The 18,575-nt window shown below is 34.8% G+C and overlaps 1 protein-coding gene across 1 annotated transcript in view; it reads left to right on the top strand.

The window, feature by feature from the left end:
- CHD1 (chromodomain helicase DNA binding protein 1) overlaps positions 1–18,575 on the top strand; it is a 73,340-nt gene that overhangs the window by 27,720 nt on the left and 27,045 nt on the right. The window contains 14 exon segments of the mRNA XM_011944302.1: positions 481–706; positions 1,406–1,506; positions 1,738–1,916; positions 2,864–2,991; positions 3,747–3,963; positions 5,508–5,597; positions 6,584–6,774; positions 7,476–7,664; positions 10,926–11,088; positions 11,925–12,077; positions 14,517–14,588; positions 16,645–16,794; positions 17,730–17,878; positions 18,470–18,566. Coding sequence (XP_011799692.1) covers positions 481–706; positions 1,406–1,506; positions 1,738–1,916; positions 2,864–2,991; positions 3,747–3,963; positions 5,508–5,597; positions 6,584–6,774; positions 7,476–7,664; positions 10,926–11,088; positions 11,925–12,077; positions 14,517–14,588; positions 16,645–16,794; positions 17,730–17,878; positions 18,470–18,566 — 2,105 coding nt within the window.

The raw sequence follows: 18,575 nt of genomic DNA, 5'->3' as shown, positions 1-18,575 counted from the left end.
CCTCAGCCTCCCGAGTAGCTGGGACTACAGGCGCCTGCCACCACGCCTGGCTAATTTTTTGTATTTTTAGTAGAGACGGGGTGTCACCGTGTTAGCCAGGATGGTCTCCATCTCTTGCCTTCATGATCCACCACCTGCCTTGGCCTCCCAAAGTGCTGGGATTACAAGTATGAGCCACCGCGCTGGGCCTCCACCTGACCACATTTCATATATTGTGGATAATTATAGAATAATGTTGTGGGATCTCAGGTGGACCTCTGTCTTTTTATTTTTTCTAATTTGAAAAAAGAGGGGATTATATTAGATAATTCTGAAATTCTTAGTTTTATTTATGAGCAGTAGAATTTCCCATAAGTTTCTATACCCCCGATACTTTAAGAGTGTTATGTTTTTGTGTTCATATTTTTGAAATTTTGAGTTGAAATATAATCCTACAACAGAATTAATTACATGGAAGGAACTTGTGCTTTTGTTTTTCAGCTACTGGTGCTACTACAACCATCTATGCAGTTGAAGCAGATGGTGACCCAAATGCAGGCTTTGAAAAAAACAAAGAACCAGGAGAGATTCAGTATTTAATTAAATGGAAAGGATGGTCCCATATCCACAACACTTGGGAGACGGAAGAAACCCTCAAGCAGCAGAATGTTAGAGGAATGAAAAAATTGGATAATTATAAGAAAAAAGATCAGGAAACAAAAAGATGGTAAGTATGCTGTATGTCATACTTTTTTTTAATAGTTCAAAGATTACTAAGCCTTTGTGTTAATAAAGAATACATAGTAACATTAAATGTAGACTTTATAATACAGTTGGCTGTCTTTGTCCACAGCTTTTCTATCCTTGGTTTCAACCCACCATGGATTGAAAGTATTCGGAGGGAAAAAAAAAAACAACAGTCAGCAATACAAATTAAAAACAATACAATGTAACAACTATTTACACTGTAAATGTAAAATTAGGTATTTTATATTTTAAGAACATCTAGAGATGATTTAAAGTATAGAGGAGGATGTGTGTGGGTTATATTGCAAGTACCATGCCATTTCATGTAAGGGACTTGAGCATCCTCAGATTCTGGTATCTGCAGAGGATCCTGAACCAATCCCCTGCAGGTACTGAGGGATGATTTTATTCCATCTCAAGGTAAAACTCCTAGGGGTGTACCTATCTAAACCTATCCGTGATAACAGTCACATAGAGTGTCTCATACATTACAAATTACAGAATTTTAGTTAAAAATTAATGATGCCTTATTCCTGTTTCAGTTTCTTTATTACTGAAAACTTGGCCCACATAGTGGCAAAATGGGAGCTTCTGTGCTACAAATAGTGTTGGGGATGGGGGAGTGACAGGTTATTTATGGGAGATTTTTAAGTCTGTTCCCGGATTAATAATTTTTCAGGTTGAAAAATGCTTCTCCAGAAGATGTGGAATATTATAATTGCCAGCAAGAACTTACAGATGATCTACATAAACAGTATCAAATAGTGGAACGTATAATTGGTTAGTGATAAATGATTCTGGTTAAAAAAACTTTATCTTTTTATGCTTGAAATAATCTGAAAAAAGTCATAAATTTGCCACTTACACATCAAACACAGTAGCTTGCTCTTACTAAAACCGTATTGTAAACTAGATAGCTAAATTTTACTCGTGTAGCCTTTACTAAGAATTATGCATCTGATGATTAAATGTAAAAAAAAAAAAATAAGTAAATGCCTGATTATCTCACAGCTCATTCCAATCAAAAGTCAGCAGCTGGTTATCCTGATTATTACTGCAAATGGCAGGGCCTTCCATACTCAGAGTGCAGCTGGGAAGATGGAGCTCTCATTTCCAAAAAGTTTCAAGCGTGCATTGATGAGTATTTTAGCAGGAACCAATCAAAAACCACTCCTTTTAAAGATTGCAAAGTGAGTATTGTCTAACATTTTAAATTATTAAAAATATATTTATGCATTATAAATATTTACAAGCCTAAATACAACAGTTGGATCCTGATTTCAGATAGACTAAGGGAGAATATTTCTTGGTTAATTGGTCTTACAGGAAGTGAACTTCCTGCAATTATGTGTTTTTGTTTTTTAGTTTTAGTTTTATAATTTTTTATTTGAAACTTTCTCTTTTAAAAAAATTATAAACGATGTTTTGGTCAGTGTATCTTCTTAAATGTTGCACTGTCTTTTATCTTGTTGAGCATCACTATGTCAGAAAGATAAGTTAGTTATGTTGATTGTTGGAAAGGGTGGGGAGACTAAATAGAAAAAAGCTCTTGGAAACTAGAGAGATGCTCAATATTAAAGATAGTGGATATTTTCTTAGAAGGTAGAGAAAGAGGAGAGGGATATAGGAAAGTATCCAGAACTACCTTGCACAATACTTTCAGAATCCTTGTAACTTACCCAAAGTTACTAGTGATAGTGTTGAGATCTGTATAGTACTAGATTTTCTTTCCTTATTAAAAGAATTACATTCTTCATAGGGATAACTTGGAATTCAGAAATTGAATGGTAAGCTAAGCCAGTTTTATGGTTTATTTGTAGCTTAAGGCTGGAGCAATGGTTGTGAACAATTTAACATAGGTTTTGCATGTGATATACATGAGACTCATATTTTGACGGGAACTTTTCTCTATAAATTTTTCTTTAAAAAAGAAGGCAAAATATTTCACTTTTCATTTTTGTTAGAGTAGTAGAAAACAGTATTGACTGAATCCTCAGATACATTTTAAGTAATGGAATCTCTGAGCTTGACTAAGATTAGAGATGAAATTTAAGAATTTATGGTAAAGCTGAGGCTTTCATCTTTTAGTATAATTTCTTATATTTAATAATTCTACATAATTTTATTTCTACTGAAGGTATTAAAACAAAGGCCAAGATTTGTAGCCCTGAAGAAGCAGCCATCCTATATTGGAGGACATGAGGGCTTAGAATTAAGAGATTATCAACTGAATGGTTTAAATTGGCTTGCTCATTCTTGGTGCAAGTAAGTGTATTTTGAATCATCTCTTTAATTTGACAGATTAAGAATTTTACCAATGCAGGATTCAGAAAAGATTTACATTTACATAAAGGATAAGACTCTTTGGCAGTTGATATGCTACTCTTTGTATTTCCTAGTTTATATAAACAATATTTATTACATACTAGGAAGAAAATCCAGTGGAGTTTGAGTTTAACTTAATTGTTGCCTTTTTAAAATACATTTTTATTCTGTTTAAAAATCAAAATGCATATCCATTCTCATCCCATGCTGTTCCTGGAATATTCTCTTTTTCCTAGTTATTTTAATATCCATTCAGTCTTCTACGTTTTTTTTCTGTCCTCTGTGGCCCCCACTGTACTTTTTGACTCTCGGTTGCAATTTAGCTGTAGGTTTTTTCTTTTAATCTATGTTCTTCCTATATGCTTTTTACTTATTTAATACTTAATATATCTGGACTCTACTACTAGTAGATGAATTGCATTATTGTCTTTATAATTGATTAAACGTAATACTGTTAATCTTTAAGCCTCTTCTGGCCTAAAGTGGTCATCTCCTTTTACTTTTCTTACATCAGTGATTGAGTAGCCAAATACTTTTACATTTATTATTTGTAGTTAATAAAAGTGGTATATTCTGTATAATACCTATCATATTAATTTTATTTAACTTCATATAAACATATACACATGATGTAAAAAGGTTTCTTTGTATATTTGAATATTTTCTTCCATGCTAATTTTTTTTTAACTTTGTAGAGGAAATAGTTGCATACTCGCTGATGAAATGGGCCTTGGAAAAACAATACAGACGATCTCATTTCTGAATTATTTGTTCCATGAACATCAATTATATGGACCTTTTCTATTGGTAGTACCGCTCTCCACTCTTACTTCCTGGCAAAGGGAAATTCAGACATGGGCTTCTCAAATGAATGCCGTGGTTTATTTAGGTGACATTAACAGCAGAAACATGGTAAGTTGTTTACCTGTAAATGTAGAAATCAAAATGTACTTGTCTTTGGGATCGAGCGTTTTTGTTGTTGTTGTTGTTTTGAGATGGGGTTTCACTCTGTCTCCCAGGCTGGAGTGCAGTGGTATGATCTTGGCTCATTGCAACTGGGACCACAGAAGCACACTACCACACTCAGCTAATTTTGTATATTTTTTAGTGGAGACAGGGTGTTGCTGTATTGCGCAGTCTGGTCTTGAACTCCTGAGCTCAACTGATCTGCCTCCCTTGGCCTCCCAAAGTGCTGGGATTACAGGCATGAGCCACCGTTCTTGGCCTAACAAGGGTGAAGGGTTTTGTTTTGTTTTGGTCTTTATAAAAATCTTTGCTTCTGGCATAGAACTTGCCACAAATAAGTTCTCAGTACATGTTTAATTGACTATAACAAAGTCAATTTTGGTTTAGTGTTACTTCATATATATATTTGACTGATTTTTTTTGTGTGTGTTTTTTTTTTTCTTTTCACTCTGTCATCCAGGCTGCAGTACAGTGGTGCGATCTCAGCTCATTGCAACCTCTGCCTCCCAGGTTCAAGTGATACTCCTGCCTCAGCCTTCCAAGTAGCTGGCATTACAAGTGCCTGCCACCATGCCCGGCTAATTTTTGTATTTTTAGTAGAGACGGGGTTTCACTACGTTGCCCAGGCTGGTCTCAGAGTCCTGACCTCAAGTGATCCACCCACCTTGGCCTCCCAAAGTGCTAGGATTTACAGGCGTGAGCCACCATGTCCCCCTATTTTACATTTTTAATGGAAAATTTCAAATATACATGGGAACAGATAGAAGAATGTAATAAACCTTCATGTTCTCATCTTCAGTTTCACAAATTTACTGATAGTTTTATCTATACCTCTTCACACCACTTTCCTAGTTACTGTGAAGCAAACCCCAGATATCAATCATATTTCATCCATAAACATTACATTATTAAATGAATTATTCACTAATGTTTTCTTAAATAAGACCTTTTGTGAAAGATGTGCTTTAAAATTGTGTTTACTTCATTTTTTAACAAATGCTGTGGTATTTATGCTTTATTTATAAGATTTACATAGCATTTTGGACTATATAAAGAATAACTCTGGCCGGGCGCGCTGGCTCATGCCTGTAATCCCGGCACTTTGAGAGGCCAAGGTGGGTGGATTATCTGAGGTCGGGAATTCGAGACCAGCCTGACCAACATGGAGAAACCCGGTCTCTACTAAAAATACAAAATTAGCTGAGTGTAGTGGTGCATTCCTGTAATCCTAGCTACTCGGGAGGCTGAGGCAATAGAATCGCTTGAACCCGGGAGGCAGAGATTGCGGTGAGCCAAGATCATGCCATTACACTCCAGCCTGGGCAACAAGAGCAAAACTGTCTCAAAAAACCCACAAAAACTCTTTTATTACATAAACATATATTAATAGTCATTTACATATTTGAATGGATTTTAATTTTTAGATATGTAAGTAAAAGTGTAATTTGCTTGATGTTTGTCTTAAAATTGTCCTTTAAATTTCTTGATAGATAAGAACTCATGAATGGACACATCATCAGACCAAACGGTTAAAATTTAATATACTGTTAACAACTTATGAAATTTTATTAAAGGATAAGGTAGGTATTTATTTCTCACGGGTTTTTGTCTCTTGTATATCACTTTTTTCTTTATCATATGCTGTGGCCAAGATGAGAGAATAGCCTAAATCGTGTGTCAGCAAACTGTAGCCTGTGGTCTTATTTTTTTAATGGTACTTGAACTAAGAATGGTTTTTACCTTTTTTAAAGGTTACATTTAAAGGGTCGTAGAAAGAACATGTAACAGAGACCATATATTTATCTGCAAAGTCTGAAATATTTACTATCTGGCTCTTTTTAGAAAAAACTTACCAACTCAATCTAATGAAACTAGTTTGTTATAGTGTGTATTGATTTGTAAGCTCTTTAAAGAAGAGGAAGATAACTAATAGGATTAAGCTACCACTGTGTGAAGCAGTGAAGGCTTTATGGATACTGCCTTATTTAATTCCTCCATCTACTTTATATTCGCTTTCTCTACTTTATGGAAAAGAAAACAGGACTCAAGAATGTCTCAAAGAATTTAATGAACTTGCCTATGGTAACACAGCTCTTAAGTAGTGGAATCAGGCTTGCTGTAACTCGGAGACCTAAGTTTAAGAGAGTTCTACAGTTCATAAAAGTTGTACAAAGAATTGTACCTACACTTGGAATAAGACACTGTTCTGAATTTGTGTCTTAGTTTTTTTTCATATTGTTGTTAACAGAGGCTTCTATTGGGCTTGGGCTAAAAATCTTTTGTAAACATTTTCAATGACACTGCTAATTTTTCTCTGTTAATTATCAGTTTATAAGCTAATAAAAACTTTAGCTTGATATTACATTCTAGTGGTTAAATTTGTTATAGAAGGAATATATGCTGAGTTACTTGTGTATTGTAATCTTGAAATTACAATTTTTTATTTGAAAATTAGACAAAGCGTGTTTTTAATTTTTGTTTCGTTTTAATAATTGAGTTCAGATTTAATGGTAAGGCTGAATCTGAATTCCATTTTTCTCTCAAAATATTGTTTTTCTATTTTAAGGCATTCCTTGGAGGTCTAAATTGGGCATTTATAGGTGTTGATGAAGCACACCGATTAAAGAATGATGACTCCCTTCTGTATAAAACTTTAATAGATTTTAAATCCAATCATCGTCTCCTTATCACTGGAACTCCTCTACAGAATTCCCTCAAAGAGCTCTGGTCGTTGCTACATTTCATTATGCCAGAAAAGTAAGACAAATTTACAATTTTAGTCATAGTTTTGTGTGGTTATGTTTAGTGGGAAGAAACCCAGGTAATAAGGTCAGTAAGAGTTTTTATTGCCCTAAAAGATTCGATCACAGATTACTAAGAATTTTTAAAAAAGGAAAATGAGGTCAGGTGGTTTGTAATACTATTTCAGTTTTTCAATTTTGTTAGTAAACTTAAGCCATGTGTTATAAATCACAACAGTTGATTTTGCACATGTTCAAAATATACCTTGCTTGAAAAACTAACACAGTAACATTCCTTGTATTTAATAGTAGGAGTAACAGCAATGAGGTGCTGGCAATCCTTTTTTCTAAATGAGGAAAACTAGACTAGACAGGCTAAATAAGTTCCCTAAGGTCACTACTTGTTCTCTTTCAGTAGGTCCAGAACTTTAAAAGTATATTTTTTGAGAAATATTTTAGTGATAATTACTCCCATACCTCAAAATACTTCATATTCACTTGATTCAAGAATCATAACTTATAAAACAACTAATTATATTTCATCATGCATCTTCTTGGGAGAGAGATTTTTAGAAGTAAATAAGTTTTTAGCTAATTTTTTATTCTAAAAATCTGTAGTGTTTTGTTTATAAATGACTCCCCTGAGAAAAAAAAAAAAAAAACTCATATGCAGTTTGACTTTTTCTAGTGATTGTTCCAATTTCTTAAATTTTAAAGGTTTTCTTCCTGGGAAGATTTTGAAGAAGAACATGGCAAAGGGAGAGAATATGGTTATGCAAGCCTTCACAAGGAGCTTGAGCCATTTTTGTTACGCCGAGTTAAGAAAGATGTGGAAAAATCTCTTCCTGCCAAGGTTGAGCAGATTTTAAGAATGGAAATGAGTGCTTTACAGAAACAATATTACAAGTAAGCTGTACACAGAGCACATGTTCTGAACTTTTAATTCTAAATACCTTCCATGTGTGTGTCCTGCTCTCGGTGCCCCCACCTTCTCTACAATAGTGTCAGAGCAGTTGCAATTCTTGAGTTTTAGAGTAAGTTTACTCTGTGTCGTTAGGAGGCAAAAGGAGATTTAATGACATGTCCAAAATGATGAGTAACAAGGCTAATTCATCTTCTAACACATCATTAATTGCTTTCCTGTATATCATACTGTTACATTATAAAAAGTTTAAGTGTTAGGATTTCCACGATATGAAGTTATTATTTGATTATGACAGTTAACAGATAGAGGCCAAAAAAAGAAACTGAGAACAAAATTTTAGGCCCTGCTGCTTTTTGGAGAGTATTAACAGATCATAGCTGGTATAAATTTTGTATGTCAAGATCTATACAGTAGGACTTCTCAAAGAGTCAGAAAGGAAAATCTGTTCTAATATCTATTTAAACATTTAATTGCATAAAAGGAAATACATTGCTACATGCATTTGGAGTTTCAGAAACATTTATATTTTATGGTAAATCTATAGGTGCCACACATTTGAAAGAATATACTTATTGCGTAACTATTTTTGTTATGGAAAATTTCAGACATGTACAAAAATAGGATAATTTAATGAACTCTTATACCCATGACTCAGCTTTACTTTTTTTGTTTGTTTGTTTTTTTGAGATGGAGTCTCCCTCTGTACTCCAGGCTGGAGTACAGTGGCACGATCTTGGCTCACTGCAACCTCCGCCTTCTGGTTTCAAATGATTCTGGTGCCTCAGCCTCCCGAGCGGCTGGGATTACAGGTGTGCCCCACAATGCCGTGCTAATTTTTTTATTTTTAGTAGAGACAGGGTTTTGTCATGTTGGCCAGGCTGGTCCTGAACTCCTAGCCTCAAGCGATCCACCCGCCTCAGCCTTCCAAAGTGCTGGGATTACAGGTGTGAGCCTCTGTGCCCAGTCCCAGCTTCACTTTCCTCTCAAGCCAGTCTTTTTATGTATCTCTGGTCATCCCCATTTCCCTCAGTGACTATCCTTTTGAAGCAGATCATACATCTTTTTCCATAAATATTTTTCTATGTATTTCTAATAATTGATTTTTTAAAATACTAGTATCACCTGGGCATGGTGGCTCATGCCTGTAATCCCAGCACTTTGGGGAGGCTGAGGGGGACAGATCACTTGAGCCTTAAGAGTTTGAGACCAGCCAGGGCAACATGGCAAAACCCTGTCTCTACCCAGGATACAAAAACAGCCAGGAGTGGTGGTGGGTGCATGTGGTCCCAGCTACTTGGGAGGCTGAGGTGGGAGGATCACTTGAGCCCATGAGGCAGAGGTTGCAGTGAACTGAGGTCATGCCACTGCACTCCAGCCTGGGTGACAGTGAGACCCCATCCTAAATAACCCACTTTAAAATTTTCACAATTTAGGAAATTATTGCTCTCTCAACAGAATCAAGTAATTTCTTGATGCCAATATTCAGTATCTGTTCAGATTTTCTCTGTTGTCTCAAAAGATTTTTTTACGTTTACTCAAATCAGGATTGAGATAGGTTCATATATGGCAATTGATTTGTCTCTGAGTTTATCTATAGGTACTTCTTTTTTGTTAAAATGTATATGATGAGGAAAACAGTTGTTCTGTAGAATTTTTCTACAACCTAGATTTTGCATAGTACTTCCCTCTAAAATAGTTTAACAGTATCCCCTGTATTCCCTATAGATCAATAGTTAGATCTAGGTGCTTGATAATATTCAAATTAATAATTATGATAAGAGTATATTTTGTAGTACACAATGGCGATTATCTGATTTTGTTATGGGGTTCTTTTAAAAAAAGTAATGCATCTTGTAGAATATCTGGGAAGAAAAGTCAAAGTAGGAAGAAGATACATTCACCTGTAATTCTCTAAGTGCTAGTCATATATCATGGATGTTGAACTTAAACTCTTCAAGGTACTTTTTGGCAACTAAGGTAATAAGATACTGCCATAAATTTCTGGAAAAATTCTTAGAATTATTACCTCTAGAGTAATAATAAACTTTTTCTGGATAAGAAAAATAATTCTTTATTCTTGGTTACCTCTTACGTCATTGAGCATTGTCCATGGGTTTTGTTTTGCTTTTCATTCCAGTTTTGGGGAACTGCCTGTATAACTAGTGGTAAAGAATGGTAATAAAAGAGTATGTACACTAGATATTTGAGACTTTCAAGTCCCTTCAAAAACTGACCTTGTTAAAAGGAAGAAAATAAAAGGTGGAAAAGGTCGTGGTGAGAGGAAATTTTTTCTTTTTTAAATTCAGCTTTTATTTTAGATGCTGGAGGTATGTGTGCAGGTTTGTTACATGGGTAATATTGCATCCAGGTAGTGAGCATGGTATGCAGTAGGTAGTTTTCAACCTATGTTCCCCTCCTTCCCCCCTCTAGTAGTCCACAGTGTTACATATTTATGTCCGTGTGTGCGCAGTGTGTAACTTGCACTTATAAGTGAGAACATGCAATGTTTGGTTTTCTGTTTCTGTGTTAATTCACTTAGAATTATGGTCTACAACTATATCCATGGACTTTATTTTATTTGAAGGACATCATTTCATCCTTTTTTTCCTGTGGCCGTATAGTATTCATGGTGTATATATACAAAAAATATGGAGTGTTCGTGGATTAGCATGTCATCCTTGTACAGGGACCATGCTAATCTCTGTGTCGGTCCAGTTTTAGTATAAGTGCTGCCGAAGTGAGCACAGGAATTGTTACATATAGCTAGGAGCAGTAAAATAGCACCAAGGTGTTTTCTGTAAGTTGCGTATGTGTTGTGTAAATGCAATCTAGAGAAGGCAGTTGTGGCTACAACCAGGTGTCCTCAGGTTTCTTTTAGGTCCATGGAGAAGATTCAGTTTCATTAGATGTCTAATGCAGTGAAAGTTGTCAGAAGATTAAGATAAGTAATGCAGGCGACCATCTTTTTAGCAAATTTGAGGGGAAAAGGATTTATATACTGTAATAATTATGTTACATTAGCCTGTTCTGTGTGTAGCTAATGGTTCAGAAAACAAGTTGTGTTCTCATGAGTATTATGAAAGAGGTTTGGTCCATTGTATATCCAGTTATGAATTTCATAATGGTACAGTTTTACTTTGGTACTACATTTTGCCTTTTTTTTTTTTTTTTTTTAATGCTTTTAGAATTTATCCTGGTAATTGTTCTGCTAAATGTCATTTTCGTAATTTTTTTTTTTAAAGATGGATTTTAACTAGGAATTACAAAGCCCTCAGCAAAGGTTCCAAGGGCAGTACCTCAGGCTTTTTGAACATTATGATGGAACTAAAGAAATGTTGTAACCATTGCTACCTCATTAAACCACCAGATAATAATGAATTCTATAATAAACAGGAGGCCTTACAAGTAAGAATTTTTAAATGTTGTTACTTTATGATAAAGTTCTAGAAATGTTGATTTCACTTACAATTGAAAATAGCTCAGTGCTTTAATATATTGATTAAAATTTCTCTTTAGTTAATGGTGCCTTTATATAATGGTCTCAGTTATTAATCTTTGTAGAAAAGATTTTAAAATTCTAATTTATCTAATTATTTTGATGAATTTTCTAAAAATATGTCTCTCAAACCATGGACTATCATGACTTATCCAGCAAAAAAATCCCACAGTATGTTCAAAATTATGAAAAAAATCATTAATAGTAATGGTGCTGCATTAGTGATTTGGTAGATGGTAGTCTAAAGGACATCTTGACCTCACATCTTAACCCTTCCTGGTACTTCTGGAAGATAAGTTAGAAGTGTGAAGGCACAACTGCAGTCCAGCCACTGTAGTGCCTTGAAGGGCTGGGATCCGCATCTAGAATTAATACATTAGAATGCATTTGCTTACTCCTTTTAAACCTTTGGTTGCTTAGTTGCTGCTGCTTCCAATGTAATTGTTCTTCAGCTAAGATTTTTGGAGAAACACTGTGGTGTAGTAAGTAGCAAACAGAGTGAACAGTACTTTTTTCCTCCCTGACAATACAACAAAAACCTAGGTGTGATATGCCAAGGAATATTTTAGCTTAAGTCATAGTGAAATGGTAAAGGTCTTAGAAAAGTTTGAAAAGTGAAACAAGTTGTTTTCTAACATGAAAATTAAAAATCTCAATTTAAAAGAATTCAAGCAATTGAAGTGTTATGTAGACAACTTATTTACATCTTTTAACATATAACGACTTGAATTTATTGTTTCTGTAGCACTTAATTCGTAGTAGCGGAAAACTGATTCTTCTTGACAAGCTATTAATTCGCCTAAGAGAACGAGGCAATCGAGTTCTTATTTTTTCGCAAATGGTGCGGATGTTAGATATACTTGCAGAATATTTGAAATATCGTCAATTCCCCTTTCAAGTAAGCATTTAATTGTATTTGGTGTTTTAAATTTTATCTAATTCCTGTGCATAGTTTACAGTATTTCCTTTGAAATTATTTTATAAGTGTTTAGGTTTTTATATAAACTGCACTCTTTCTTTAAAAAGATATATCTGCTTTAAAAAATGATTGTCATTCCGTTTTTTCTTCTTGACTTTACGTATTGCAACAAAACAATTTTTCTTCCTTTCCTCTAATTTTTATTTTCTTTTAATTCTGCCTTTTTCTTCTGTGCTTGCTTTAGATTTTAAAAACTGAACTAAGACAGTTTTCTTGATTGGATAGATCTAAAAGCAGGGGAGCCTTTAGTCTTTCATCTGAATGAGAAAAACAGCCAGCAGCCTCTGAATGTGAATGCTGCCAAGATTCTGATGATTGCTGTGCTCACAGTTATCTGACACGGTGTTTGCTGAGTAAAACTAGACAACTTTAGAGAAGAAACTACAGACCAAAATTCCCTTCCATCTATTCAGAATTTATGTTGAAGTTCATTCAGTAAAACTAAAGCTAATATTATTGATGAGTGTTTAAAGTCAGGTGCTATTTTCAGTACTTTACATCTAATTTTTTATTTCTTGAAGCAATTTTATGAACAGTGCTAGAAACATAGCAGACATTATGTAGATACAGCTAGCAAATGGTTTATATTTAGTGCAGATAGTAAAATAGCAGTGAAATTATAATAATGGGACTCAACATACAATCCCTGCTTTGTCAGAGCTTATAATCTTTTACAGGAGACAGACATCTAGCAGGTGATTGCAAATAAATGTAACATTACAATTCTGGTAAGTGTTGTGAAGAAGGACAGGTATTTGGTGATATGAATATCATTGAGAAATAATTACAATCATTTAGGGGAAAACATAGAAGAGTACCATTAGTTGAGGGTTTTGAAAACACTTTTACTGATACGTAATTCCCATATCATACAATTTACTCATTTAAAGTATACAATTCAGTGGTTTTTACTATGTTCACAGATATGTGTAATTGTCAGACAGGTGGTTTTAGAACATTTTCATCAGAAAGCAACCTGTACCCTTTAGCTATTCCTCCTGTCCTTCCATTTGCATTCTTCTCCTGCCCTGTGTTGATTTGTTTTTAAACAAATTATTGTGTACCTGGTCAAACAAAAAATTAGTTTGACTAATTTTGAGTGTTTATAAGCACCACTTCTTTGCCGCTAATGCCTTCTCGTTCCTAGGTCACTTCCTGGAGAGAATCATTTTAAATTTTATTTGGTTTAGATCATGCCACAGTAATGAGATGCCACTATTCTTAAAATTTGTAGTAATTTGTATTTTAGTGGAAAAGAAACATTATTTTAACTTTTTAAAACTTTAATAGACATCTGTTTTCTTACTTTGTGTAGGTGATAATTAAGAGCATTTCACTTAAACCACTTAGAATACATCATTTAAAATGTATATATTTTTTTTCTCAGAGTTAAAATTCATACAGTAACAAAGCAAAGGTAGGCATATGGCTTCCCAAAATACTAGTTTAATACATCGGTTAAATGCATGGATCATAGTAGACAAGTTATTTCTAGTCTATAACCAGTTAATAATTACAAAATCATTGCCGTTTATAAAGTGAAATAGTAGCTAATGTTTAATAAGCATTCAGTATGTGTAGGCGCTGTGCTACGTGTTTTCCTGTGTTCTCTCACTGAGTTCTCTATAGTTCATGAAGGAGGGACTACTATTATGTCTGTTTTACTTAAAGCAGAACTGACATGATGAAAAAGTTTGTGTAGAAAAGTCAAATCACTTGCTTAGGATACCCAGTGAATAAAATACTCATTTGCAGGATGTTGACTAGAGCCCATGATGCTTCACATGAATAATTTTTGAATTTTAGTGTGCATCAGAATTAATTGGATGGCCTTTGCTAAACCCCTTCAGTAGGTCTGGGGTAGGGCTCAATAATTTGCCTATCTATGTTCTCAGATGATACTAATGCTGTTCTAGTAACCACACTGTACTTAATCAATGTTTTTAAAACGAATTGTAACCTGTTAATGGATCTGTGAATCAGTTTAATGGGTTTCACCAACATCTTGAAAGTAAAATGATAAAACATGATATAACACAGTATGTCATGTCATGATATGAAACTTGTTTCAGGTGTTTGTAAACAGCTGTGTACTCAATCACATACCTTTAGAATGGGACTGAGGCAGAATAGTATGACAGCCTATGCTGTATTTACTCTTGAGGGTGCAGTCTTAGTGATTTGGAGCGCAGACCAAAGATAGAATGCCTGAGCATTATTTTACCGTCTAGTAGGTACCTTCTATTATCATTTTAGCAAGACATGCTTTACATTTCTACTTAATTTTATAATTGATTTTAATTGCTTTGTAACATTTCGATTCTGTTATATGCAGTATTTTAATGTGTTTTATTCTAGAGATTAGATGGATCAATAAAAGGAGAACTGAGGAAACAAGCTCTGGATCATTTTAATGCTGAGGGATCAGAGGTATGTATTAATGCTTTTTAAATTATAAATAATTTTGATTTAGTATCAGTATATTACATTATTATATTCAGACATTTTTAATCTTCATATCTAATTTGATAAAAAAGGAGTAGTGTTAGCCACCTTTGATCAGCAAACGAGGTTTTAAAGTCACTATTTTAGTTTAAACCTAAGAATTGCACTCTTTGAGACAGAGTCTAGCTCTGTTGCTCAGGCTAGAGTGCAGTGGCATGATCTCAGCTCACTGCAACCTCTGCCTCTTGGGTTCAAGCTATTCTCCTGCTTCAGCCTCACAAGTCGCTGGGATTACAGGCGCATGCCACCGTGCCTGGCTAGTTTTTGTAGTTTTGGTAGAGATGGGGCTTCACCATGTTGGCTAGGCTGGTCTTGAACTCCTGGCCTCAGGTGATTCACCTGCCTCGGCCTCCCAAAGCGCTAGGATTGCAGGTGTGAGCCACTGTGCCCAGCCAAGAATTTTACCCTTTATTATCAATACTGTTTCAGCATGGAACAGTTACTTTAATTTGCTTCAAAATAAATTAGCCAGATTGGGCACGGTAGCTCACACCTGTAATCCCAGCACTTTGGGAGGCCAATGCAAGAGAATCACTTCAGACCAGGAGTTTGAGACCACCCTGGGAAACAGTGAGACTGCTGTCTGTACCAAAAAAAAAAAAAAAAGTAAAAAAATAAACTGGGCATGGTGGCACTCCCTTATAGTCCCAGTTACTTGGGAGGCTGAGTTGAGTGGATTACTTAGCTCAGGAGTTTGAAGCTGCGGTGAGCTATGATCATGCCACTAGACTCTAGCTCAGGCAATAGAGGTGAGACTCTGTCTCAAAAAAAGTAAAGAAAAGACCCCAAAACAGCAAATTATCCCACTTTGCTTTTAAAATTTTTTTTTGTTTTCCATAGATTTTTGGGAAACAGGTGATATTTGGTTAAATGAGTAAGTTCTGTAGTGGTGGTTTGTGAGATTTTGGTGCACCCTTCACCAGTATACACTGAACCAAATTTATAGTCTTTTATCGCTCACCCCCTCCTACCCTTTCCCTCTGAGTCCCCAAAGTCCTTTGTATCATTCTTATTACTTTGCATCCTCATAGCTTAGTTTCCTCTTATGAGTGAGAACATACAACGTTTTGTTTTCCATTCCTGAGTTACTTCACTCAGAGTAGTAGTCTCCAGGCTGGGCATGGTGGGTTACACTTGTAATCCCAGCACTTTGGGAGGCTGAAGCAGGTTAATCACTTGCGGTCAGGAGTTCGAGACCAGTCTGGCCAATATGGTGAAACCCATCTCTACTAAAAATACAAAAATTAGCTGGGTGTGATAGTGCATGCCTGTAATCCCAGCTACTTGGGAGGCTGAGGCGGGAGAATTGCTTGAACCTGGGAGGCGGAGGTTACAGTGAGCCAAAATAAAAAGAGTGATACTCCATCTCAGAAAAAAAAAACGAATATAGTCTCCAATCCCATCCAGGTTGCTGCGAATGCCATTGTTTCATTCTTCTTTATGTCTGAGTAGTATTCCATTGTATATGTATACCACAGTTTATCTTCTTGTTGATTGATGGGCATTTGGGCTGGTTCCACATTGTTGCAATTGCAAATTGTGCTGCTATAATCATGTATATACAAGTATCTTTTTCATGTAATGACTTTTTTCTTCTGGGCAGATACTCAGTAGTGGAATTACTGGATCAAATGGTAGTTCTACTTTTAGTTCCTTTAAGGAATTTCCACACTATTTTCCATAGAGTTCTTTTTTCTGGTCTGTGCCTTTTATTTTTTAAGGAAATAAAATTTACAGTTTGAGTTGAAGCATCATTCCTTTCCTATTCCATTTTCTTTTTTTTTTCAACAGAAGTAAATACTTTATTAAATTTAGTATTACTAACATGTATACTTGATTTTGGAGTCTTTTTGTTGGTTGGTCTTGCTAGATGTTTATGTATTAGTTTTAAAAACTGCCTTTTTGTTTAATTAGTAACATGCTGTTTAAGTTCAGAAAATTAATTGAAAAATTTTCATTTTGATTATTCAATTTCTTACAGGATTTTTGCTTTTTGCTGTCTACAAGAGCTGGAGGTCTAGGGATTAATTTAGCCTCTGCCGACACTGTTGTTATATTTGATTCTGATTGGAATCCACAGAATGATCTTCAGGCACAGGCTAGAGCCCATCGAATTGGGCAAAAGAAACAGGTATTTTTAATTTTAATTTGTATTATGTTGCTGTTTTAGAATTCTTTTTTGGGGGGGGAATGGTTTCATTGTATCTTCTAGAGGGTAAGATCACTGCAACAGTCATATACTACTATTTAACAGATAGGATGCTGAGGAACTTGGTTTACCAAAATCACCTGGACAATATGACAGAATTGAGATAACTATGCATAAATAGGATCATGTTTGCTGTTTTTATCCTGTATTCTAGTCATAACTATAAAATGCAGTGTTTTTCATTTTATAATAAAAAAAGTCTACTTGCTTATTTTAACTTGAAAGAGTTTGAGTAGCATATGCTGCCTTTCTCTTAGTGTATATTTTGTCCGTGTGCTTCCAAGATTCTCCACATATAATATGTGACCCCATTTTTATAATTGTAACAAAATACCCTTAAATGGTGGTACTGAACCTTTACCCAGAGAAATAGGGAAAATTTACTACACCAATTTTTTTCAATTTTGGAGAGTTTGTTTTATGGTGGGCTTCTTATTAATTAACTTGGGGAGTGGTTCATAGAATTTTGCATTATATAGAGTGATGAAACATTAGAATCAAGGCAACGAGTATAATAAGGCTGTCAGAAGTTTATGTGCTCCCCCCCCATTTTCCCCAGCTAAATCATAACTTAAAAATTAGTCTTTCCTTAAAAAAAAAAAAAAAAAAAAAAAAAGCAAATGCACTCTCCTTGCCAAAATGTTAAGAAGGAAGGAAGGATATATTTCAAAATAGTTTCTTAAGTTGAAGAACTCTAGCTTTAAACATGTTTTTTGAATTTTCGTTTTGCTTTTAACCAGTGAAAACTTCATGTAGTGTAGAATGAGGTTCAATTTGTGTGCCAATGTTTAGGCACTTGAAGTTAGCAAAACAAATCTTTTACGCTGCAATTTGTTTCCTCGTGTGTGTTTTTACAGGTGAATATTTATCGTCTAGTTACAAAGGGATCAGTTGAAGAAGATATTCTTGAAAGGGCCAAAAAGAAGATGGTTTTAGATCATCTTGTAATTCAAAGAATGGACACAACTGGGAAGACAGTACTACATACAGGTTCTGCCCCATCAAGGTGGTTACTTTATTATTTAAAAAATGTCATTTTAGAGTCAGGAAACTCATTTTTTTGATATGTTACATCACTATAGATCATTGAGGAAATGTATTCAGTGTTGCACTTTTTATATTTTGGAAGACTTTTGACTAATTTCTAGTTAGAAGACATACTTCAATACCTGGTTTCATCACTATAGATTTGTAATTTTAGGGGTAATCTCTTTAACTTCTGTGCTTCAAGTTCCTTATTTTAAAGTAAATATACTGCCCTAGACAACATGGTGAAACCCCACCTCTACAAAAAATAAAAAACTTAGCTGGGCATGGTGACACATGACTGTAGTCCCAGCTACTCAGGAGGCTGAGGCAGAAGGATCAGTTGAGCCTGGTAGGCGGAGGTTGCAATGAGCTAAGATTGTGCCAGTGTACTTCAGCCTGGGTGACAGAGTGAGACACTGTCTCAAAAAAAAGGATACTAATACTTGATTCATCTAACTTCCTCATGTAACTTTTGTAAAGGTGAAAATGTCAGTAATTAATAAAAGTGCTGTGTAAATGTTATATTTTTAACTGTTAATGTTAAGCATTTTTGTTTTTCCTCTTTTAGTTCTACTCCTTTCAATAAAGAAGAGTTATCAGCCATTTTAAAGTTTGGTGCTGAGGAACTTTTTAAGGAACCTGAAGGAGAAGAACAAGAGCCCCAGGTAAAAAAA

The sequence above is a fragment of the Colobus angolensis genome, unplaced genomic scaffold (genome assembly GCF_000951035.1).
Source record: "Colobus angolensis palliatus isolate OR3802 unplaced genomic scaffold, Cang.pa_1.0 Scaffold23, whole genome shotgun sequence".
In the NCBI taxonomy this organism is placed as follows: Eukaryota; Metazoa; Chordata; class Mammalia; order Primates; family Cercopithecidae; genus Colobus; species Colobus angolensis.
The sequence above is the reverse complement of the archived record's forward strand: the minus strand, read 5'-3'. Positions and strand labels throughout refer to the sequence as shown.